General features: G+C 42.0%; 1 protein-coding gene across 1 annotated transcript; it reads right to left on the reverse strand.

Moving 5' to 3' along the window:
- Window positions 1-66: 66 nt before the first annotated feature.
- On the reverse strand, window positions 67-15,295 carry PYROXD1 (pyridine nucleotide-disulphide oxidoreductase domain 1). The gene is made up of 12 exons (XM_071551322.1): window positions 15,162-15,295; window positions 13,480-13,560; window positions 12,331-12,450; window positions 10,313-10,441; window positions 8,577-8,650; window positions 7,675-7,835; window positions 7,136-7,236; window positions 5,743-5,872; window positions 4,798-4,910; window positions 3,108-3,230; window positions 2,702-2,839; window positions 67-2,200 (listed from the first exon to the last, which is right to left on the reverse strand). The coding sequence occupies exons 1-12, from the start codon at window positions 15,243-15,245 to the stop codon at window positions 1,952-1,954; spliced, it is 1,503 nt and encodes a 500-aa protein (XP_071407423.1). The 5' UTR covers window positions 15,246-15,295; the 3' UTR covers window positions 67-1,951.
- Window positions 15,296-26,028: the final 10,733 nt, after the last annotated feature.

Here is a 26,028-nt window from a genome sequence, read left to right on the forward strand (position 1 = left end):
ACTGCTGCCAGCCAGGGAAGGATCCAACAGCTACTGCTGACTGCAAGCATTGCTCAGCACACAAAGTTGAGTACTAGATGCAGTTTATTTACTTACTTTTAAGATCTGAGCAGCCAAAGATCAGAAAGCAAGTTGAAACTCAGTAAAAACCTAAGTTCTGGGGAGTTGCACTTTAGTTCTCCCCTCCTCCCCTGACATTTGCATGTAAAACAAATATCATTAAGAGCATGTCCTTCATCTTTATTTTTCTGGTTAAATCTTGACAGTGATTAAAGCTTAGTATTTCACCCATCACTTAACTGAGACTTTTGCAAAACATGGAATTAATTTAATTAAAAAGTCATCCTTGTTAGAGTGACTTCTGGGAGAAGTCTCAATATGTATTGAAACCTTTGCAATAAATTGTTCCCCGTTTGGCACTAAATAACCAGGAACTCCAGAACCAAGCCTTGTGGCCCTATGAAATTCATAAAGGACATTAAGCAATAGCTTAAATTGTTGGGCTTTTTTACCCAGGCACTAAATTAAGCCTAGCAACTAATAAAGAAGTAGCTTGGTTGAAGCAAGTCTGTACAGCCACATCACTGTTACTAAAGTGCATCTCCCATAAGTAAACATGAAGCCACTGGGCCAGTTACAATTGAAAACAAACAGCTTAAACCTCCCCTGGAAACTTAATAGTAGATATTTTGTCACTAGTTATAATTTAATTGCCATCACATCAAGTCAAAGTGGAGTTTAGTACTTGTAAAAATTCCTTCCTGGAACCAATATGCAGGGCAGTGGTAAAGAGGAGCAGACAGGAAGTGACTAAGACCTATATTCCCTATGAACACTTTCATAATCAACTGTAACAGGTGACTATTAAGAATCCCGTTGGGATACCGGACTCCTATTCAAAATGGCATCTTGTAACATTTACCACCTAACCAGCCTGATCCACGGGCTCTTGGCAGTGCTGCAGGTGACCCCCTTCAGTGGTGCTGTTATCCTTTCTGGGAGTGCACTGCCCATTGGTCCTCTCAGATATGGACAGGAGGCACCAGTGCAGCTCCACCACAACTGCAGAGCTGAACTGCCAAACAGTTAAAAAGCTGCTCTCACCTGACATCTCCTCATGCAAAGCTTGTACTCGTGCTTAGCTGAGCAGTAAATACATTTTTTTCAAAAATAAACTTATGGGGGGAAAAACAACAAAAAAAGGATAAGGCATTCATCTTGCTGTAATATTTGCAGCCCACACTCCAGGCAGTGAGAGCTCTGAGCTCCCTATGCCCTTAAACTGCTCTGTTCATCTGAGTCACCTGAACAGAGATGGCACCATCAGCTCGTACCTATGGCAGGTCCTCACAGGTGTGTGCAGTGGAGTGGTGCCCGTGGGATGGCAGGAGGCTGCCTGGCTGCTTGTAAACATTCACCTGAGCACAAGGTTTGAGGAAGCAGAGGCTTTCTCAACTTTAGCCAGGAATCACCCCACCCAAGGCTGGAACAGCTTTAGACAGGCAAGGCACACCCTCATATCAAGGCATCCTGGCTCCTGTTAGGGGTATGCACAGACATAAGAGCTTCAGGGAAACTGGGCAGGTGGAATTAGATGTGATTTGGGGAAGGAAGCTATGAGGCAGGCATGGGATTGAACATATTTTTCTTTTAAAAAGGCTCCCTCATGTTCCAGTGAATGCAGCACTATCATAACACAAAGCCTTTGATGTTGCTAAGGCTGATACGGCCCTGTCTCCAAATGATCATCTCGACAAAAAGCGTTTGCCAACACCAATCCACTTGCTTTTGTTGCTGCAGATTAAGTTGCCAGTCAGTATTTTGACAAGATCAACACAAAATCTTAATAGGGAATTGCATTTATCCCTCATTTCTGGTAATCCTGAGAAAAAAATTTTTCAAGATGTATTACTTTGTATCAAAACCATACAAAATGGAAATGGAGTTTTGTTCAATCAAAATAATCTTCTATATCAATATCTGGATTCAGGAGATCTTCACCATAGGCTGAAAGATCCATCTGATTTAAAATTAGGTTTTCAAAGGTTTCTTCCAAGTCCGTTTCACCAATCAGGACAGCTCCCACCATTCGGCCATTCTGCATCACCACCTTCACATACTCCTGTCCCTTGGTACATCTCAGCATCAGTTCATGGTCTGAGCCCAACCCTTGGGCGTTGTACTTTCCCAAAACCACCACCTAACAGAGGAAAAGGAGAAAGAAGAAGCACTCATAAAAACATTGCAGTGGCTTTTAGTATTCCTGCTGCCAACAGTTCTAGGTCTCAAAGACTGATGTAATCAGGGAAGTATTTATCCTTAGAGACCCTCCCACAACAAAACCCACAGCATACTCAAATATCATACACAAAACCCAGTAGTAAACCAGTTACCATGCTGAACTGTGTTGAATTTATCCATGAGCAGAATCTTAATGAAATGGAATATATACAGAGATACAAGGCAGGTCAGTTGTCATTCACCAACTGCAATTTGTAATGTATCTGTAAAGAACTTTGCTCTCTTCAGTGTCAGCACTCAAGGTTAGTAAGAATGGAGAAAATCTAAGCTAAAATTAATTACTATAAAAAGAAAACTGTTTTATCAATATTAAAACATCTGCTCAATGTTAACAAGTAAATACAACTGAGCAGTTTGTGTTACCCAGTGGTTTAAGACTATTGGACTGTATTTACTTTACCTTGTAATTGAAAAATTTTGTAACATGAGCAAATAGTTCAAAGCAGAAGTCCATATCAATAGATTCTCCCAGAGTATCTGCTGCCATGCATTTTGCTGCATACCATCCCATCTGCCGCGCTTGGGTCCACAGTCTCATCTAGAGAGGAAAATCAGATTTAAATCACAAGACACACATGGCTGTGCACAGACCAAAACTTGCTGCTCTCCTCAGTGCACGCTGGGCCTTTCTGTGATACTCAGGAGGGTTGGACAGCTCAGCTTGCAGCCACCCAGATAAAGTTACCTGTCATCAACACACCCAGGATTAAACTGGCTTAAACTTTCCCTTCTCAGTGTGTCACAGTGTATAGTTTGCTCTGTGAGTCAGCCTGTTTGCTGAGTCGCACCCGCAGGGTTGGATGTACCTGGTGCCACACAGGACTTGGCTCCCACGCTGCCGTGCAGATGTCTCCAGCTGCGTACACATCTGGCAGCGATGTGCACATGTGTTGATCTACTTTGAGTCCTCCATCTTCACCTACAGCAAACTGAAGTATTTGCACAGGTCAGCAATAAGAAAAGTAATAAGTAAGTCATTGAACTTCATCCACGTTAGTAATCACCTTTTGTTGCCTGTTATTTAACATGAGACCATCCCAAGTGGCAAGACCTCCATGGAAGGTACAAAGCATTATATCTAGAACACAGCACAGGTTTTTACAATACTATTACCAATACCTAAGCAGCGAAATAACAGAGCTTGCCAAATTTCAACTCACTACATGTGTTACAAGGACATCATCTTAAGAGTTCCTTTTGCCTTTTTGCCAAGGTGAGAAAATAACCATTGCAAAAACCTAATTCCTAATCTAATCTTATAATGTAGGCCTGGAAGTACCTTATGGCTCAACATCACATCTGTGTTTTCAGCATTTTCTTCTGCTTTAATCAGAGCACAGCTTTTTACGTCCTAATCAGATGGAGCCACTAAACACCAAATACCCCAACATACTGGTTTTGTCTGGCATAATTTTCTTCCTAGTAGGTGGTGTGGGTATTTGTTGGATTTGTGATGACAGCAGTGTTAATAACCCATGAACGTCTTAGTTGTTGCTGAACAGGGTTTACTCAGAGTCAAGGCCTTTTCTGCTTCTCTGCTACCACATCAGTGGTAAGGTTGGGTCTGCACAAGAAATTGGGGTGGGAACCAGCTGGGGCATCTGACCCCAGTGACCAAACTGGGACCCCAAGCCACACAGTGTTGTGCTCAGCAAGAAAAGCTGAGGGGAGGAGGAAATGAGGGGACATTCATAATTATAGCACCTGTCTTCCCAAGTAACTGTCACACCTGTATAACCTGTTTCCTGGGAATGGCTGAACATCTCCCAGCCCATGGGAAACAGTGAATGAGGTGCTTTTGGTTGTGTGCACAGCTTTTGGTTTACCCAAACTGTCTTTATCTCAAAGTGAGTTTTCTCACTCCAGCTCTGTTGCCCCTCCCCACTGTGGGGACCCAGCGAGCAGCTGGGTGGGGCTGAGCTGCCGGACGGGGTTAAACCAGATGCCAAACATGGAGACAGAAGATCTCAAGGCCTGAAAATTCACGTCAGCTACAAACTCTGGAATCATTATCCATGTTTGGATGCTGATCCAGTGTGACTTCTCTCCATGAATATGAGCACCATTATAGCTCAGTGTTCCAGATGAAGAATACTGGAAATAACTGCTTCCTTCCCAGGAGAAAATGTTAAGATTTGTAATATCACAATATGGTGCAGAATTAACACAAAAATTATCCTACATTTTTGCCATATTAACAAATTATACAAATGTTTTTCTCTATTTTTATAGGCTTAGTTTAACAGTTTATACTGCCTATGTACTGTGTATATACACATGGGGATACACATAACAAGCCAAGGCCAGAAAGGAAATACATTTTCATCATGCTGGATGTTTCAGTATCAACATCCCTGATTTTGAGATGCTGTACAATATTCAAAATCTTTAGTAATTTGTATTTCATGTCAGAACAGAAATATAAACTGTCTGAAAAAGCTTCTTTCACCTTACTTAAAAAGCAACTTCAGTTCCAAAAGAAATCAGTATACTTACATTATTGCCATCAAGAAATGGTTTAACATTTGGCACAACTCCAGTTGCACTGACAATGAAATCACATCCATAAATTTTTCCATTCATTAATTCCACATATACAGGCCATAGCACTGAAAAAGGGGAAAATTTTGCCCTGAGAATGTAATTAACAGAAATTATTTTATTAATTACGTCTTATAGTGAGATATGAAACAGAAAGAAAAATACTTTAAGCTGATTGATTGAGAAAAAAATTAAAAACTGAAAAAACAATCAGAGGTCACCTATAACATTTTTTACCTTTACTCAGGACTAGAGGGGAAAAAAGAAGATTTTGGAGCTTAGCTCCAATTCCTTAATAATTTTCTTTGGAATTTTCCTAAATCAAAGCCCTCATTTGTAAGGGGAAAATATTGTGTCCTTTGGGATGTTTTCTGAAGTATCCAACTGCCAAATATTCTTTTACACACAAATTTACAGATACACAAGAAGTGCCTCCAAAAAGAAAGTCAGAGATTTAAATTCCTAGAATCTCATGCTGGAAGGAACTGGGTATTAAAATACTTTTTTAAATATTAATTTTCATTCAGTAGAATAGTCAGAATTGTTCAAGAAACAAGGGTTATTTTCTTCTTTGAAGGTTTACTTCAGTTTTGAGACAAAAGGTTGGTGCTTTTTTCTGTTTTAACTATTAAAATATGACTTTATTGGACTATTACAGGGAGGGAATGTTCTGCATACAGGATTTTGGTGACTTTATGGAAAAAGAGTCTGACCCATAACAATTTGCAACTTAATTGTAGCCCATAAGTTTGATTACTGTAAGTTGCTAGACCTTAATTTACAGAGATAAAGGATTTATGTTCCAAATCTGTATTTGCTTTAAAACAGCAAACAAGATCAAATATGCTCCAGCACTGCTTTATCTTCAACATGTTATTTCTAATCACCACTGGCACTTACCCTTATCTGGTTCTGCATTTTTCTCTTCTTTAGGGAAAGTCAAAGAAGTTCTCTGCAGTTGTAAGAATTCTTGCTGTAAGTGTATGTTCTTTACTTCACATAATGTTTCAATATGTACTTTATGAGAGAACTAAAGAAAGAGTGACAAAATTGGAAACATAATGATTACTAATAATGAGATTTTTAACAGCACCTTCACCAAAGCTGACATTACTAAACTGGAAAAAAACCCCACCACATATTCCATCCTAAAGCATAACACATTAGGCAAGTTCCCACACTTTTTCCTCTTTTTGGTACAGATCTAACCATAGCCAATGGCAATTCACCTGTTTTTTCAGCAGATGTTTTTTGAAATTTCATGACAAGTCAGATTTTTTTGGGCATGCCAGAAAACATATTCAAGTTCCCCTGAGCTTACAGGAAGAGAATTCAAAACTTAACAGCACAGAAAAAAGTAAACTCAACTCTTCTGTCTTTCAGGATAGAAAATCTGTCATTTTTCTATCATGAGGGAAATTCTGCTAAGAAAAATAAGTTTATGTTCTAAAAGCTATAAAAAACATATATTCTGTTCCATCCACACATATTTCAACTCCCCACCCCTATTCTGAGAAAACAGAACTTGAAGTTACTGTTCTGTGAACTATTTTGTGAATTCAGGCCTTGACTTTTTTATTCTCCACTACACAAGCACTTCCACAGCCTTCAAAAGCCAAACCACCACAAATTAAGGTGCTCAATGCACTAGACATCCTTTAGTTGGTGTTCTAAAGCCACTTCTGTAGACTCTACAACTGATCACCTTTGAAAGATCATTTTTAAAAAGCAAAACAGATACAAATACCTAACAGCTAAGAAATGAAAAAAATTAAAAAATGGTAAAAAATATGAAATGTGAGGATTTTTACTTAATTTCAAACATGAAACTTTTCACAATGCTCTTGTCAACTACTGATTTTTGCATTTTGTTATGCACTATGGTAAAGACTGATGTTCCCTGTACCTCTGTACAAATCCTACTGTTCCTTGTTGCACGTAAGAAAATGTATATATGGCAGCTACAAATCAGGACAGTAGAGCAACTGCTCCTGATCAAAGCTAGGACTGACACCAGTCCTACAGAAATGTGTGAGCCAACATTTATGTTTCAGTCTGAAGGGTGACTTGCTAAAACCATGCCAGTGGATTCACTTAACTACCTGTTGCCTCAAGCAGAAAATTACTTTATTTGTCTTAATGTATTTTGCTGTTTAATTCTTATAGGACATTTAGTTCAAGCACCTTTTATTTTTATTTTTCTAGTAACCCTGCATGTGACGTTTCATGTTCTGTCATCCTCACCCCCTCAGTGCAACATTCCAAAGAATGTGTAAGCAACACTATTCCCTACCTCTTTAGTGCCTTTCAGATGTAACCCCTCATGCCAGTCAGGGCCCAAGGCACTGCCCAGTTTGTCAGATGCTGCTGTAGGCCTTTCTTTTTCCTGGCTTCCTGAAGGAAAGAGATGGAGTGTATCAGATTTAGTGGGAATAATTCCTTGCCCACAGAATTCAGAAAAAGGATTCTCAATTAATAAACCATTAATAATCATCAGGCTGCCAAAAGGGAAGACAAAAATGTATAGTGTCCGCAAAACATTAATTTGCAGACAAATCAGGATCCAGGCCGGTAATTTTAACACCTTTCAACTTCATTTCTTTATTTCACTCATCTCTGAAACAATCATTCCGTTGTTAGTACCTGCACGGTCCCCTAAAAGCCAGACAGCACCCAACAGCTGCAGGTGCTGGAGACCCACTGTGGAGTCTGTAGCTCAGTATCACTGCTAATACTTAGACTGATGTTCACTTGCTAGCAGATGTGCACAAAACATTCTGAATGAACTGATTTTAGGACTCTCTTTTATATCAGTGTAAAAGCAGTACAAACCTTCCACTGTGTACTTGGTTCTTTTACACTCAATTGGACTCTCTGGTTTTTCAGCAGTTAGCTTTGGAATGAGAAACTCAGCTGCTCCTGCATCAAAAAAAGTGTTCCCAATGGCTTTGTCTTTGATAGCCCAGATCACTTCACAGCCTTGAATTTCATACCTGTGGACATTTAAACAAGGGATAAAGTGACAGACTACCTGAAAAGGTAGTTATCAAAGGTCTGTTATCAACAGAAGTGCTGACTGTGTGCTAACACAAGTTAGCAACAAGAAGTGTGCTGAGTTCCCTTCCAGAAGGGATCAAAGACTGTTAAACCCATCATATCCACTTCTAAATATTTACTTAAGGAACCCATTGAAAAAAAAAACTCATCAAATTGACAGGTCCTACTTTTTCACCAGCACAATCTCCACTGAAGCAGGGTTGAGGGGAGGGGACGCAGATGAAATGAACAACAACAACAACTACTACTAGTAGTAGTAGTAGTAGTAGTAATAATAATAATAATAATAATAATAATAATAATAATAATAATAATAATAATAATAATAATAAAGTATTTCCAGTTCCCCTTAATGAAAAAGAAGTTCTGGCATTTTTGCCAGACTGCCCACTGCTAAAACCAGGCATTTGGATCTCATCAGCACTATGTGGAACATGAACTGTATATTCTTAATATCGGTGTGTCAAAGCGCCTTCTGAAGCTTTTCTAATTGTGTGTCATTAAATACCACTATACCAAGCAAAAAATAACTGTAATCAGTTTTGCTACTAAATGCTTTAACAGCTACAATTTTGTAAGTCAACCATCTCCCAAACTCATTTACACCAGACTGAACATTGCATTGTTAAAGATTTTATTTAAATATGTGTCTTTCAAAATCTTCATTGTTTACTTACACTAATTCAAGGGCAATACCACCATTTCCTACCACTACTATTCTCTCAGCTTGAGCCAAGTTCTTCTGAAAAGCCTGCATTAAGAAAGGAAAAATGTCAATTACAACGTAGATCATGTTCATTCACACCAACCAATATACCCTTTTCATATTTTCTTGCCCTTTGTCTTATTTGGATTTTCTCAGTCTAATGATCCCCATACAGGCTGAGCTCTGTTAACAGAAGCTCATGAGACCCGTGAAGGTCAATAACATGAAGCGATGAAGTTACTGATACAGCCTTACAAGCCTCGAATTGAGACAGAAGTTGTTAAATAATTACATTTAAGCCAACAAGACAGAGCTTTTACAAGTCTCCTGGATTCTATTCTTTGTCCTAGAGACCATTAACTTCAGTGATATACAGCAATCCAGTTTTATCCCAACTTGCATAACTCTCACAATAATTTGCATAATATTAAAAAGGGCAACGATTTAGAAAATTAGGAGTTTAAAAATTCCTGATCAGAACTCAGGAATTTAAAAAATAATTTGTACCAAATCTGAGAACCAGTTTGATTTGAACACAAACAAGCCTCCAAATCACATCTTAGTGGTGAAATTAAAAAAAAAGAAAAAAACACACCCCAGACAGTATTTTTTAGATTGTAGTATAACCAGATTTTAGTGTGACACCAGGAAAACTGCAGTCCTGTAATGCCTTCAGAGGAGGAAACTGGAGTTGTATCAGAGTGGACTAGTAAACACAACCAATCATCTTTAAAACCAACCAACCAAACTCAAGGACTCATTCAAAGTTCAACATCAGTTCTGACAAATGACGACTGAGTTTACTGTTTCCCACAGTGGCCAACAGTGGATGCAGAGAGACCACCAGACAACAGGCACACAAAGATCCTGTCATGGAACACCATCACCGGTTCCAGACAACCACTGGTGCCACTCAGGAGGCATCTTTCTTTCTCTTCACTTCAAACAAGGTAAGTTTGTCAAGGGCTGTCTCTTTTGTGTGTTTTTAATTCTCTCCTTTTTTCCCTTTTTGTTAAAGTCAGGTAAATTTCTAATACCCAAAACAAACAACAATTTCAGTTTCACATCAGATTACTTGAAAAAGTAACTCAATTTTTATTCTCACAGTCAAGCTTGCTTTGATGGGTTGCAGTTGTGTATTATGGAGCAGTGCTCACTCTCAGCCTGCCACCTCCAATCTGGACAGCCCACCCTGCTGCAGTTAAACTTTACTTTTAACTTCCAAGCTAAAGTTTTAGTCTATTAAGTCATTTCCCATGACTATAAATAACTCTTTTCTGTACAATGGGGAGAGGCTACAGTAGAACTAGAAGAAATAAAAAGTCATTCCTTCAGTAGCTCTTCACTTAAGAAGCAGCCCCCCTTAGTACCAAGCACCAGACACACCTTCCCAGGGAAGTTTCTACCACTGCCTCTTTCCTGTTTATATTTTCGGATTGGATTTTTCCTGGAGGGTGAAAAAATATAATTTATTCTATATTATCATGTTAGAAATACCGTGTATGAGCTACCTATAAACGTAACAAATTTAGTGGCTAATTAATTTACTTAATGGTATTAACAAGGCTATTTTTCCACTATTGAAAGTGTTCCTATTTAAGGATATATCATAACAAACACCATCTTCTGTTTCCCCATTTCTCTCTGTGATAATTTTTAGTATTTTGCACTAATATATTAAACACTGTAAGTCCCAACCACATTTACCTGTGCACTGTCTGTGTCCCGGATGCCCAACACATATGGGTTTCCTTCAAAAATTAATTTCGGTTTTGCCCCAGCACACAGGCAAAGCTTTTCATATGTGTATTCCTTCCCATCTTCAGTGAAAATTTTCTGTTAAAAATTAAAAGAAAAATCAATTCATCCAAGAGAACTCACCTGCAGCAAAACATCCCAGAGAATATCAGCTTTCTTTTTTATTAATGCCACAGTAATTTGCACATATTAAATAAAGAGCAAACCTTCACACTCTCACTGATTGTGTGACATTCATTTGTATCACAGTCGCCACAGACCCAACAATATGACTGATAAAATGGAAGTGTACATGGGGCACTGTGTGTGTGTGTGGCTCAGCTTCACGAACGAAGATTTGGGAAGGGCTGTCCCCACGTGGGTGTGCCCTTCCAGCCTGCGCAGTGGATTTTAGGCGAGGCTCAGCGTGTGCAGAACTGGCCCCACCGTTTAAGTCCTGAGGTTCATCTGCCACGGCCGAGCGAGCTTGGACAGTGCCAGTGAAGTCCCCAGGCCTAGAACCTACAGCACCCGACATTTCCCAGGAGGTCTCCCATCCAAGTGTCAGGGAGGCATTTAACTGCCTTGACATTCGATCCCGTCAGATCTCAGAAGCTAAGCAGGGTCAGCCCCGGATTAGTACTTGGATGGGAGACCTCCTGGGAAATGCCGGGTACTGAAGGTTCTAGGCCTGAGGACTTCACTGGCACTGTCCAAGCTCGCTCGGCCGTGGCAGATGAACCTCAGGACTGAAATGGTGAGGCCAGTTCTGCGCACGCTGAGCCACGCCTAAAATCCACTGCGCAGGCTGGAAGGGCACACCCACGTGGGGACAGCCCTTCCCAAATCTTCGTTCGCGAAGCCGAGCCACACACACACACGGGTCACTCCAAGAAGATCGAGTTCACCACCTGGTGGCACTTGGTACTCACTGGCTGAACTAAAAGAAAACTTTTCTATGTGACAAATGTCCCCCTGGCCCCTGTAAGAGCAGCAGACCTGTGCACTACAATATATTACCAATTAAGAACCTAATTCAAAGCATTTCAACAGCACTAGGCCTGTGTTAACCAGGCACAGGCTACGACACAGTTTAGAAAGACTGAAAATTCTGTTCTTTGCTGAAGAAAAAGGGGAGGCACTAAACAAGCTACATCATTCTGAAAAAAAGATCTTTAACGTTTTATGATTTTATTTGTTGTTTTAAAAACTAGGAGCTACATAGTGGTTTTGCACAAAGAGAGTTTTTAAAGGTTTGGGGCAAAAGATCCTCCAAATATATGAATCATTTATGTCCACAGAGACCTAAATAGTAATCAAGTAAGAATATAATTAGATTCTGAACGTTAGCAGAGTCTAAGTGGAATCCTATCTCTGAGGCATAAAGTGAGCAAAACCAGATTTGGATCTAAATGTGAGTTTCTGATAAATGCTGAGGTGAAAAATAACATGTTGACACAGATCATAACCAGGATCTGTACACACTGCTCATACTTGGCATGTATTTCCTGCTAAAAAGAAGGAAGAAAATGTGGAAATGCTGGTTCAAGAATTTTGACAGTTGTTAAAATTTTGGTTTCTGTGGAAAGAAACAGTAATTTAGGAATCAGAAACATCTCCAGTCAAGGATTATGGAGGTTTTCAGACTCTTATATTGACAGACAGTATTGGTTTCATTGACTGCTATGCCAATCTGGTGTTCAATGCAGTATCTCTAAGGTGTCAAAGGTTTAAGACTACATTTCTCAATTGTCAAGTAATTTTTGATCAACAGTTTGGTCCCCTATATTATACTTCTACTTGAAAAACAGTGTAAGTGATAAATGAAGTTACACTTAGGAAGTATTTTCTTATAATTTTGGTAACAACATTTCAATAACCAGAATGTTCCTGAACAGAATTTCTCACCCGAAACACTCAACATCTTCTTAAATTATTTTTTAAATAACTAACTTGAAAAAACACATAAAAAGAAAACATTAGCTTACATGTTCATCACTTTTCAATTGTTTTACTCCAGACTGTATAACTTTAATATTGGGATATCGTTTTTCTAGCAGGGAACTTGGCTGCTCTTCGACATCAAATTCCTCAAGTGTTTTGGAGACCTGTAGGTAAAAGAGAGGTATTTAAAAATATGGATCATTTATCCCTCTCTTGTAACAGAATGTGTTATCTTTATTTCCAGTAAAGAAGTCACAATAAAGCCTATATTGACTGAAAACATGCTAACATGTTACTCCTGAAAGTTCCTTTTCCTATACAGAATATTTTCATGCCTATTCCTGGTTAAGAGTCAAAGTTCTACAGAGATCTTAACCCTGAAGACAGAGGTTAAGTTCCTTCAGAGTGGAGAATGGAGCAGTGCTTTCCAAGATCTGAGAACCTCTGCAAAACCAGCCTAATGAACCTACAAGCCAGAAATCTGAACTCATGCATGATTTCACTTTCTTTTTCAAATCAACAGGAAAGAGGTCACTGAACCACCAGCTGCTGCAGACACAGATAAACCTCAGGGCAACTTCCCAGAAGACTATTTCTTCTTCTGCTACTTTGTGAGAGGGTGCTCCCGTGGTGTAAAGGAGAGCACTCTGGACTCTGAATCCCAAGGACCTGAGTTTGAGTCTCAGTGGGGGACCGTCCCCTGGCAGTCAATGCCTCCCTGCCATCCCATCCCGTCAGATCTCAGATGCTCAGCAGGGTCAGCCCCGGTTAGTACCGGGTGCTGTGACAGTCCCGAGGACTTCACTGTCACTGTCCAAGCTCACTTGACTGTGGCAGATGAACCTGAAACAGTGGGGCCAGTTCTGCGCATGCTGTGCCTCACCTAAAAAACCCACTGCACAGGCTGGAAGGGCAGGTGGGGAGAGCCCTTCCCAAATCTTTGTGTGCAAAGTCTGGCCATACAATACAACTCTGAAAACACTTCCAACCATGTAAGTACCTGGTTTAACCTTTGCTCAACTGGTGTGAATACATTCACCCTAAAATAGCTCATCAGTCCTACTAACACCACTGCAATCACACTGATGTGGAAACAATTTCAAAGTCATGGGCATTTTCAGGACTGGGTTCCAAATTAGCTGCACATACAAACCTTGAAGAGGTCTTACTATAAGAAAAATTAAGGCTCTTACCTGTTTGAAATTAGTTACAGCTTTTATAACTGGGGAAGCTGTCATTAGAAGAATGTTTTCTGATGGGAAGTCTGTGGCCAGCTTGTAAAGAAACAGAAACCATGGTGAGAGTGATCATCAGATTTGGACTTCAAGACAATAAAACTACTGGTGAAAAGTAATGTGTGTTAATACTTTAGTCTTATAGAATACTTTCTATAAATGTGACTTCGTGATCAGGGAAATGAAGAGAATTTGGAGACTCAATATATTAATTGATTCACAAACAAATATACATTCAAGAACTGCAGTCATGCTGTGAAGGACTATTTTATTCTCACACTATTCCAAAGGCCAACCCTTGGAATGGACTATGCCCCTGTGGTGTCTGGAGACGCCCAGTTGTTGGACACACATTTTTTTATTGCATAGCAGTGAGTAATTGTTTACAGGTTTCATTTTGACAGACGAAATGCTGATTTCTATTGGGTATTTTAAATGTTATTTAGTAAACTGATAAACAGATTATCATCTTCAGGGTTCTACTAAGTAATGCAAGGCTTTAAAAGCCCCAAGCTGAAGGGAAGAGTTCCCATTTTAAACTCAGCAAGTTTATAGGTAACACCAAGCCAAGCAGTGCTGTCACTGTGAGGGAAGGGGTGCGATCCAGAGGGACAGGATGACATCCAAAGGGACCCCAACATCAGCAGAGAACACACATCCCAAGTACAGTCTTTACACTGCTTTGCAGTTTTAACAGATAAAATATTCTCCACTGAACTAATATCCACATGATTTCATTCCACATTACAGGTATAAAAATTACTTCCAGTCACTGTTACCTTAAAAACATAAAAAACCTTGAAACCGAGCAATGGTACAAATTTATTTTTATAGGTTGAGCTCACAGAGCTGAAGAGAATTGGACAAGCTCCACAGGTGTACAGCCCTAAAATATGGGTCAGATACAAACTGTGCAGTGTTTATAGAAAGGAGCACAGCAGAGCAGCCCTTACGTTGGGCTTTATGTCCTTTGTGGCTGTGAGGAGTAACTCTTGCAGAGATGCTGCACCTCCCTGGCCTCTGGACCAGCTTTGTCCAGTTAGGAAGTTTCAGCTTTCTCTCTATTATGAAGCAGTGGTAAGCTGTTTCAGAATAACCTTACCAGACTGTCTGCAGCAGTTTGAACCTCCTGAGAAGTATTACTAGGCAGGTAAATATCGTTCCAACATCGCTGCCCTGGGGCTAAGTTTGGGTTTTGGCTTTTTTCAAGTGGGACAAAATACTTGTAAGAAATCAGGGTGGGAAATAGGGCAGAACACGTATAAATTACAGTATTTAGGCAATCACGATATAAATCTAGTGAACGGTTTCTACGAGCGGGCACAAGGCAAGTCTGAAGGTGTTTATGTCCGCAGTAAGCGGGCGGCCCCCGCGCAGCCCCGGTTCGGCCAGCGCGGGGCCGGTGGCGGCCCTGAAGCTCCGCCGCAGAGCGTCCCCACCGCGGGATCCTTCTCCGTCACGGGATCCCTCCCCACCCCGGGATCCCTGGGGACGATTCCCGACCGAGCCCGCCCGGCGTCCCCCGGGACAACATGGCGGCAGCCCCTGAGGGGCCTTGCGCCCCCCGCGCTCGCGGGGAAGGCGGGAACGGGGGGGCGGTCTCTGTGCGCAGGCGCGCGGCGGCCCCGGCCCCCCTTTACCTTCTCGGCGCAGGTGACCCCCGCGATGCCGCCGCCGACCACGGCGAACCGGCCCCGAGCCGCGGCCTCGCCGGGCCCCGCCATCTCCCGCCCGCGGTCACAGAAGCGACTTCTCACGGCCGCGGCCGCCCCGCTACGGCGGCCAGAAGGGCCCAAATTTCCTCCCCGCCCGCTGGGCCGGGCCAGGTGCGGCGGCGAGTGACGGCCACGCACCCAAACCGCGTGTTCCGTCGGTGTGGTAGTTATCTATACTGCTACTGCTGGTAGTAACAGTGTCTCCCCTTGTCGTGGCGAGGGCTTCGCGGTCCTGAGCGGTGGAAGATTGTGGTGAACTTTGTCACGGGACCAAAGATAACGGATGGATAATAGTTATGCAGAAATTTAAAGGCAAAACTATACGTGCAGGCCTTTTGTCATTCCTTAACGAGCAATCGGGGCAAAAAAACTCCAGGGAAAATCTGAGAGACTCCGTTTTGTTCCCTGCCTCCCCCAGCTTTGGACACTATGGGCAGGACGATGCAGGCCACGGTGTGCAGGTTCATACAGGGACCCCTCATGAAAATGGAGTTTATCCCTTCTCCATAAAATCATATTCTCTTTACTAAATTTTTTCAGACCTGTACTAACTTTGTATATTAATTTTTGATTCTAGCTTATGCCCAAGCACAGTTGGTGCTAACATATATGTCGCAGTTATCTTAACCATGCATAGCTTTAGACAAAGAGGAATTTAACCCTGTAGCTGCAGGATGAACTTTGAGAAATTATCCAAAACCCCTGCTTAGATTAGAGGCTAAACTGTAAGAAATAAATAAGAAAAACTGTTTAGGTTGAAGCTTGAAGCTGTAACATTTAGTTAAAAGGAAATACAGGCCTGCAGAGATAAGAGCAGCCCATTAGATCTGTTAAAAGTCACCCTAAATATACTGTTTAACTTTGGGGAGGGGTTATTAGTTGTAACTAAGTATATAAACCTGGAAATACAAAAGTCTTGTTGCACATGTCTTTGGTGGAATTCTCCCACGTGACCCCAGCGCTGAGTAAAAGGAAGGATTTTGTTCTGTTGGATTTGATTGTTTCTTATTTCACTGTCTAGACTGGATATTAGAGAACATTTCTTCATGGCAAGGGTTGTCAAGCACTGGCACAGGGTGCCCAGGGAGGTGGTGGGGTCACCATCCCTGGAGGTGTTTGAGGAGAAGGGATGTGGCTCTTGGGGACATGGGTCAGTGGAGGGCTTGGCAGGACTGGGATAATGCTTGGACTTGGTGGTCCTGGAGGACTTTTCCAGCCAAAGACATTCTGCGATTTTTGAGTTGGTCGAGCTGATGTGCCATGAGATGCTCCTGTCCCTGCTTGCAGTCCTCCCTTCACAAGGTGTAACCCTGGAGAGGCACCTGGTGCTCCCCCTGAAGGGGCACAGCCAGCAGTGCCCGTGTTTGGTGATGATGAATCCAGAGTCTTCTCTTCAGTCTTTGAAGCAAATGAGTTTACTGTTGTAATTGTATTTGAGAAGATAAAAAGTGTGGTACTGTCATATGAGAAGTGTGTCAAAGTATGGAAATAAATATAAATGTGACCTGCTCAGCAATGCCTGCAGTTTGAGAGAAGCTGCTTAAAATGAGTTTGGGCTTTTGCAGTCTGGTTTACCTTCACGTTTTCAGCATATTAGTAAGTATGATATTCACTATAACATTGACCCTCAGTGTATTTTTTCCCCTTCAAGGAAGGGACAAGCTTGGATATAATCCCACTAATTGCATGCACTACAGAAGATGATGCTATTTTATGGCCAGAGACATTCCCGTAGCTATCAAGACTTCAGTCACAGTCTTCAAAACAGCTGCTTCCTGATGGCAGTTAATTATAAATACTTTAATTTTGTCTAGGTTGTTTTTTTTTTAAAGAAGTAATTTTTTTTCCTAGCATTGAAAGTAATTGAAGTCCAGACAATTGCTGTCCATTTGGGTCATAAACTAAATTCTCTTCTCCAAACACATCCCATTCCACTGCAAATTACACGGTAAGTGGCCTGACCTAAATGGTGCAAGAAATTGGATAGACCTGCGTCATCAAATACAAGAATAACTTCCAAGGATTTTACTCTGCAGTATATGATAAATGATGTGAGAAATTCTCATTTTGCTTAGAGTGTTTGCTTGTCAAAGTAAGAAAATTTGTTACTGCCTCCATTCACAAAAAATGTAAAAAGCCATTTTGGACACAATGAAGCAAAATAAGACTTTGAAAACATTTCTCACAATTACAGTCTGCCTTCTTAGTTCCTAATTGACTGCAAGGAGATGTTCAGTGCTGAATCTGTAAGAACTTTTCCCACTTAATAGTGTCTAATTTGTGTAGGAGATGTAATGAACTTGGCTTTAGTAACAGTGACCTGTTGCAAATTCATTCTTGGCAAGTCATAACAAGTGGAGTGCAAATGCATTGGAAAGGAGCTGCAGAGGTTATGAGATAATGAGAGCAGGTGGCAGTCATTAGGTAGGTTTTATTTTTTATTAAACAAGAACTCTTATTTGTTGGGATTTTATATGCTCTTAGATCTAAAGTGTGAGTTGTGTATTGAACTTGTTTCTGTACTTAGCCTGTTGTAGCTTCAAGGACTAGTTAATGAGGTCAGCAGCTCCTGCCACCCTCTCAACAGATGTGTGTAATTGGCCAATTAGAGCGGGCATTGTCATGTAAACAGCATTGTTAACCAATTATCAGTGCCAAGGTGGCAGAGCTGCAGAGGGATTCAGCTTTTGAAGTGTATAAGAGTTTTGTGAGCGGATGAATAAAGTTGCCTGTTGCTGCTAACTTCTGTGAAGTCGTCTCTGCAGGTCACAAACCCGCCTCCCTCCGTTACTTATTGTTCTCTGAGGAACTCTGAAAATCACTGTGCAGCTGTTATGGTGCTTATGGCACTTTTATCTGTGTGTGCATAACCTTCAATGCATGACTTTGTTTATCTGGCACTCTAAATATAAATGTGACTGTCACCCCAAACTCCAGTACCCAAATCTTTGTTGCAGTCCATAGACAGAGTGGGTATTGAGTTGGGAGTGTCCCTGTGTCTTGGTTTGAGGGGAAAAAACCAAAATGTTTACCCACAAGCAGGGGAGGGGCCTTCTCCACAATAATCACACCACTCTTTATCAAATTTAAGAAAAGGAATTTTAATACAAGAAGTATAACTGTCCCTAACTGCTATAAATATATATATATATATATATATATATATGTAGGTATAGATATAACTATAAACAGACCAGAGCAAACCACTTCCTCAACACCACAGAGTTAAAAAAAAACAAACTAAACAACAACCCCTCACAACAACAAGTTTCCTTTGGGAGAAGAGTTATACTTATGGCAGTATCAGTGTCACAGCCCGGCTGGCAGCAGGGTGAGTTCCCAGATGAACTCTGTGTCTCTTGTCCAAAATGAAGGAAGGAAGTTGAAAGCGGGAAACCGCCACATGTCCTGGAAAGCAGCTGTACACCTCTCTCTCCCGGGTCACTGCCCCAGCCGGGGCAGGCAGGCCGTGACAGTGCAGGCAGTGGTGAGACTGGAGCAGAGGCCGGGACCCCAGATGCAGGAACCAGGAGAAACGGCCGTGGCGAGGAGAACAGCAGCGGCTCAGCAAGAAGCCCCAGCAGTAGCCAGCAGCAGGAGCAGGAGAGAAAAAAAACCAGCTTCCCTCCTCGGCAGCACACACACCGCTCCTGAGTTCTGCCTAGCTAAGAAGAAAAATGAAATGTCCCCAAAACCAAAAGAGACAACCTGCCCCCACCTAAGCGATCAGCAGTTAACTACTTCTTTTTGTTAACTGCTAGCATGGGCAGTTAGTGGCAGGGGAATTTGCATGATAATCCCAAACTACAACACCCTGCAGAAATTCTTGGCTGTAAAGCACAGTTATTTTTCTGTGAAGGAAAAAACCCCACATGTGCAGTTACAGGTTGACTGTGTCTCTGCTACCCTGTATCCCAGGCTGCTCAACCATGGCTCTGTTGTGAGAAGCCAACCATTGTCTGCCAGTGGTGATGCACTTTGTATTTCTATGAACCTTCCCTTCCTGCAAGTGTTTTTGAGCACCATGGGTATCTGTAGGCCTGTGTTTGTTTGGGGTAGGATGGTAGGTGTTGTCTGGGAATATGAATAATATATCACTCATGAACAATGAATTAATGTAAAGAATGACAAAAAAAGCCTTTATGGTGATACATACTATAAGGAATTGTCTTTCACTGTCTTCCATTCCTCATGCAGATGGAAAAATTACTCAGACAGTGAGAGCAGAGGGATCCCAATCCACTGTTGAATGATGAATTGAAGATTACATACCATTTGATTGGTTGTTGGAAGAGGATTGGAGAAGTAGTAAGGCCTTAAAAGAGCACAGAATATTTTACAGATTGAGTGACATTAAAGATTCCAGGAAGACTTTTTTCATCAGTTAGTACTTGATTCACATAAAAGTGGAAGATGTAATATTGTCATTGTGGCTAACCTGAATGTTTTTAAAACTACCAACTTGCTCCTGGAAAACACCTGAACGTTTTGGCACCAGGAGGTGCTGGTTATGATTCCAGTAAGAAAAGCACTCGGACTCTATAAAGCATCACTTAAAATTACATTTATTGAAGCTAACACTGTAATGAAAAAGAGGATAGTATGGACAATCTCACATCCCTCCAGATGCTGGGAGCCTTGAGTGGTGCAGCATTGGATGAGTCTCTAATGAGGCACACCAAGAAGATCACGTTGGCGGAAAGGTTACCCAGCACCGTGGTTTTGTGAGCTGTTATGCTATTTTCCTACAAGAAAACCTTTCTATTCTTCATTGTACTGTCAAACAAAAAGGATGATCATTGAGAACTCCTTGCTGCACCTGTAGATCAAGGCAAGGCCATGCAGGTGGTGTAACACCTGTGCTGAGTGGGAGTTGAAGACAGACCCCTTCTTAAAATTAGCTGCATAAGTTCATCCTTAGGCCAAGAGAATGTGTGCAGCATGGCACTGCCTGAAGGGAAGCCAGTCTGTATTAGCACTGTACAGCACAGCACAGGATTGGGCCATCCTGAGACGGTCAAAAACGGACTTTATTCGGAGGGAGGAATAAAGACATCTTATTGTACAGCTTCTTGCTTAATATAGGGTTCTACAATCCAGGGGCAGGCAACATGCAAATAGTTCTTAACTAAGGAATTTACAGTTTGTATATCTGTCTACAGCAGAGGCCTAAAGCTAATCCATTATTCATGAAACAAGGGGGAGAAGAACAAAGAGTAATTTGACATAGGTTTTACACTCTCGATACCGAGCGAGGTTTACATATACAATCTATATTTCTTTTAAATGCAAGGGACAGTAATATCTGCAGACGTTTATTCCAACTCTGCTACTGGCATCCTTTTCAAGTTCTGCTGGTTTTCCAAGTGCTGCAGACTTCCCAACCCATCTTCTCACAATCGGGGTGTTTTGTGATCCCACACCATCCCAGGTCAGCTGTTTTGTGGATCACTAACTCCTCGATGTACAAAGATCTTCCGGTCAGGATGACTAACTTTCCACCCCTTGATCCACACACAGCTGACCTTTCCAACAGATTGAGTAAGTTGCAGATTATACCACTAAGTACTTCTGGCTACTAGAAAGATTATTTTACGAAAAACAATTACTAAAATTAGTAATACAAGAATAATAAAACACATATTGATTGTGAGACTAAATGTAGGATAACAGTCACCTTGAAGCTAAAACCATCAGAGATGTCCTGCCATCAGGGTTCACCCTGAGTCCCATGTACCCTAAGACACAGTGGTGCAAATTTCACCAGCAGTCCAATTATGTGATGTTGGAGATGAAGAGAAGCTTTGGTGCTGCTAGAGGGCAGAGATGTCCAGCATTTCATGTTCACAGGATGCAGAGATCAAGTGCAACACTGTGAGGCTTCATGTAGCAGTTCTGCATGAGAGAAAACAAAGACTTTTTGTTATATACAGCATAAGTTCAGACACGTGATGAGGGATGTCTGCCTGCTCCTTTAGCATTCAGTGTGTGGCTCCTGGTCCATGTGTCCCATCTGCGTGGGTGAGTTTCCCTTGATGAGCCTGGTGTTTCCACTTGCCTGTGACTCTCAAGGGCTTGTTGGTCTCTGTCATCAGGGAAACATCCCGGACTGTACCTCATAGTGCTGATGTCCAAGCAGAAGAAAAACTCTAGAATAAAGATAAAAGCCTTGGAAGCACACTACTATTCAAATTCTTTACAACTCCTAATAGCACTGTTGACCAGTTATAGAGACTGTGAGAGGGGAGCTGTGCATGCATTTTGTCTCTTAATAAGGCATTGGTCCATCCCATTGGATCAGCTCCTCTGGGGTGGTAGGTATGTGATATCATTCATGCTTGGCTACCCACTGTTGGAGCATTTGACCTCTAAAATTAGGTCCATTGTCTGACTGGATACAGGCAGGTGAGTCTACCCACTGGCAAAGGAGCCACAAGCCTTTCACAGTTCCTCTGAGGTCAGGACATGCAGCTGGGGACACAGCAACATAGCTGGTGGATGTACCTACCATCACCAGCATGCTCTGGAAGCCCTGTGCTTTTGGCAAAGGTCCTGTATAATCAGTCAATCTGAGACAAAGCATCAGGAGATAAAATAACACCTAATATGAGGGGACAGATCTGCTGCAGCACTGTGCTCCCTCTCTTCCCCAACTCTCATGGTGACATAAAAATCAACTTGTCAAACCCACAGGTTTGAATTCCTGTATCTTTTTTGCTTTCTGCTTCTAAAAGTCCTGACTCCACAGTGGTTTCTCACATACTGTCCAGTTGTGCACTTGTCACTTACTAATCCCTCTGGCCCATGGTTTGTACACTGCCCATCACTCTGCATTTGTATTGTCTCTTTCCCTATTTGCCACAGACTCCAAGGTGCGTATCATCACCTACTAAGACTTCCAAAGGTTTGTGGAGTTGACTGATACCTAACACAACAACATGGGAGACAGTGTGTCCAGCCTGTTCAAAAAAGGCTTCTTCATCATCTCCCCATGCAAAAGGATTCTTCTGTTTTATTAAATTATTTGGAGTGTTTTGCCCCAGGACAATGATTCTTTTGAGATCCCAGCAAGAAAGCCACTAGTACTAAGACTAATGCAACAGGAAGAAATCATAACCCACAAAAGGTAAGAGCAAGTTATAAAATCATATATTCTGTCTGATGCTGAGATGATCCAGCACCAGATGGACCTCTGACCAGGGCACTACGCATCCATCCATCCATCCATTTGTCTATCCATTTGTCTGTCTATCTATCTATCTATCTATCTATCTATCTATCTATCTATCTATGCAGAGAACAAAATATATGTATCAAGGAGTATAAAAACATGTCTATTTTCTATTTATACCTAGATACACTATAATATATATACACATATGTATATTAAGATATATAACATATATTCCATATATATATGTCCATAAACATGCTTTAATAAGAGCTAATGAAATGAACAGTAGGGGTTTAAACACCAATGGAAGGGAATTAAATAAAAAGTGGGAGTGGGACACTTCAGAAAGCTGCTGAATAGGCTTTAGCATAGCTGGTGGAGGGGGACAATCAAGAGAGCAGGGGGTGTCACAAAGGTGGGATATTGTACAGGAACAACAGGGGAACATTTGTCTGGGAAAGTAATGCCATTAAAGCCCAAGACATTTGTCTTGATAGTGGGAGGGGACACAAGTAGGTCATCTGACACAAACTAACCAAAGGAGTATTCCCTACGGTATGATGTCAGCTCAGATATAGAAGCTAAGAATGGATCTGAAAGGGGGCCAAGTCATTGTTTCCAATGGCTGCCTGCTAAGAAATCATTTCACGTGCTGAAGCCCTGCTTCTCAGGAAGTGGCCGGACATTGCTGCTGATGGGAAGTAGAAAACAAACCTTGTTATTTTTGCTTTTTGCAAATGCAAGGTTTTGCTTTGCTTTTGCCATAATAAACTGCCTTATCCCAACCCATGAGTCATTTTCCATGTTATTCTCTCTCCCCTTTATGGCTGGAAGGAGAGTGATAGAGTGGCTGGGTAGGCACCTGGCATCCAGCCAAGGTCAGCCCACCGCAGTCTTTTTCAGTGCCTGAATGTGGGATGAATTAAAGGCCATTTTATATATATATTGCATGCCATGGTAATAGTGGCCATTGAGTAGCAAGCTCCTGCGTGGGACATGGAGTTTGCCAGCTGTAATGCTTATCGCTTTATTTTTCCCACTAGGGTTTGGCTGCTGCTCTCCAGCTGTTATCAGGTGAGAGTGAGGTGGAGTTTGCTCATTAGCAGGGGGTTGAGAAGGATTTAAAAACACCTCTGGGGAACGCGGCAAACAGGAGCGTGGCACGTCAGTGAGGGTGTGGCATGGTAGTTCGCACGGCAATTCACACAGGCAGGGCACAAACTTGGGTGTTTTGTGGGTGGTTTGTTGTGTTTTTGGTCTTTTCCCCACAACTCAAGGCACTCATGGCTTCCAAAAATATGAAAGCCATTGCTGCTGTTACCAGTAGAGGTGTGTCAACACAGACAGAATCCTCTAAGAAGGGTGCAGCCACTTAGGCCTCAGGCTGCACAGACTGTTTGAGCCTGGAACTGCTACCGGAGGACAGTGTGAGAAGGACCTGCATACTGTCCTAGTTCAGCAGGTGGGACCAGTTTATCACTGTGTGGGAATGATCAAAGCTTTGTATTCTACACCCTCTATTCATTTCCCAAGAACAATGGACCATTTACAGCAGCTGCCCAGGGCACACCTGGCCCCTCAGGCTCTGAGCTGGGTGTGAAAGACATCTGTAAGATAAGAGCTGTGATAACTCCCCTCTAGGGAATCTTTAGCACCTTCACACCTAGCCTGAGGGGGCAAGTCTGCTAATGGACCATCAACAATTCCAAAATACCCCATGACTCACAGAGTTAGGTCACCCATTGTGGAACTCCCTGCCCTGGGGGAGGTACTGGGTGCTCCCACCTGGACCTGGGGGTACATATCTTGGGGTAAGAAGACCTCAGGGGTCACTCATAGAATCAGGAGGAGGACCAAAACGTCGACAGGAGGAGACCACCACTTTCAACTAGCCTACGACCACCACTCTCCACCAAACTGCAACTGTCAGCTGCACCAACAGGTTTTCCACTTTGGACTTTTACTTTGGACTTGGGGGAACCACATAGGGTTCAGCACAGGGGCTAACAAACCCCTTTGTGCTTGTGCCCCAGGGTGCTGGGTTATACTTCTGTATTTTTAGTGAGTTAAAACCAATTTTTCTCTTTGTGCCATTGCATTTATTGTAATATTGTTATTAAATTGTAACTCTGACTTATAATCTCTTTTGTGTTGCATTCATTTCTCCTGCCGGTTTACCTTTAAACTAGCACACATACGATGTGAGCAGGTGAATGATTTGCTGTGCCTGGTGGCAGAGCTAAAGGAAGAGGTGGAAAGGCTCAGAAGCATAAGGGAGAGCAAAAGGGAAATTGACTGGTGGAGTCACACCCTTTCGACCCCTAAGGAAGCCCAGCAGGAGGTGGTGAAGCCCAACCTCTCCTGCCATCAGGCAGATAGAACAGATTATATAGATGGGGAGGAATGGAAACAGCTGCCTGGTCGTAGAGGCAAAAAAAAACCCCTCTCAACCCCTTTCACCTACTGGGGTGCCCTTAATAAACAGGTATATAGCCCTGGCCTCAGAAAAGTCCGATGGAGGACAGTCAGGAGGAAGATCTGTCTACAAGGTCTTCTGGTTCCCCTGTCTGCCAGACGGATTACAACTACAGATACAAGGAAAAAAAGAAGGGTTGTTGTAATCGGTGACTCCCTTTTGAGGGGAACTGAAGACCCTATATGTCGGCCAGACCCATCCCACAGGGAGGTTTGCTGCCTTCCTGGGGCCAGGGTGAGGGATATTACTAAAAGACTTCCTAAGCTAAATTCAACCCTCAGACTATTACCAGCTGTTGGTTGTTCAGGCTGGAAGTGATGACATCAATAAAAGAAGTACCAGGGTAATTAAAAAAGATTTTAAGGCACTGGCCCGATCACTTCATGGGACAGGAGCAAAGGTACTAATTGTAGGAATAATAAGAGATTTTTGAGTTAAGAAAAAGGGGTTTTAGAATAACAGACAGAGTTTTGGGGCCTCCTAACAGGTGCAAGTTAATTCTGTGAGAAACAGGCCAATTGCTAGCAAAACCAAGGAAGATAAGAAGGCTTTGAGTTATTCTGATCATAGCAAAGGAATCTGAAACATAGCGTGGTCATGGCAATGGTGTTAAATGTGTCATCCAATTAAAGGTGTGATGAGTTTAATGGACGCTGTGGTTTCAACCTATGAAATGCAGCTATGGGTGGGAAGAAGGTTAGGATATATTTGGTAATGAGAAGTTACTTGAGGCTTTCTACCTGTCTTTTGTCTCTCCATGGAGTTCTTGAATAAAACTATCTTTGAGTGAATCACCTCTAAGCTGTGGCCTAATTAATCTTCTCTTGTCTTCAAGATTTCTACGAACTCACGCGGATTTTTAACAGCATTTTCTTTTACAAGTAATTGCCTCAGTTCCTGTGCTAGCCAGGATGAATGAGGAGACAAATGAGGAGTGGATAGGAAAGCCCAACTTACCAACAGGTGGCTTAGGGACTGGTGCTACCATCAAAATTTTGGGTTTTTTGATCATGGGGCAAACTCCATGTTGCCAAGTCTCCTCAAACCAGATGGGCTTGATCTATCTAGGAAGGGCAAAAGAACTGTAGCCCATAAGTTGGCAGGGCTGGTTAGGAGGGCTTTAAACTAGGTTTGAAGGGGGA

This window comes from Pithys albifrons, chromosome 3 (genome assembly GCF_047495875.1).
Source record: "Pithys albifrons albifrons isolate INPA30051 chromosome 3, PitAlb_v1, whole genome shotgun sequence".
NCBI classification, from domain to species: Eukaryota; Metazoa; Chordata; class Aves; order Passeriformes; family Thamnophilidae; genus Pithys; species Pithys albifrons.

Coding starts and splice junctions, on each gene's coding strand:
- PYROXD1 (XM_071551322.1), bottom strand. CDS start 15,245: ATGGCGGGGCCCGGCGAGGCCGCGGCTCGGGGCCGGTTCGCCGTGGTC. Junction 10,442..12,330: donor AATTGAAAAGTGATGAACAT/GTAAGCTAATGT, acceptor AATTTTTAACAG/AAAATTTTCACTGAAGATGG. Junction 8,651..10,312: donor GGGACACAGACAGTGCACAG/GTAAATGTGGTT, acceptor TTCTTAATGCAG/GCTTTTCAGAAGAACTTGGC.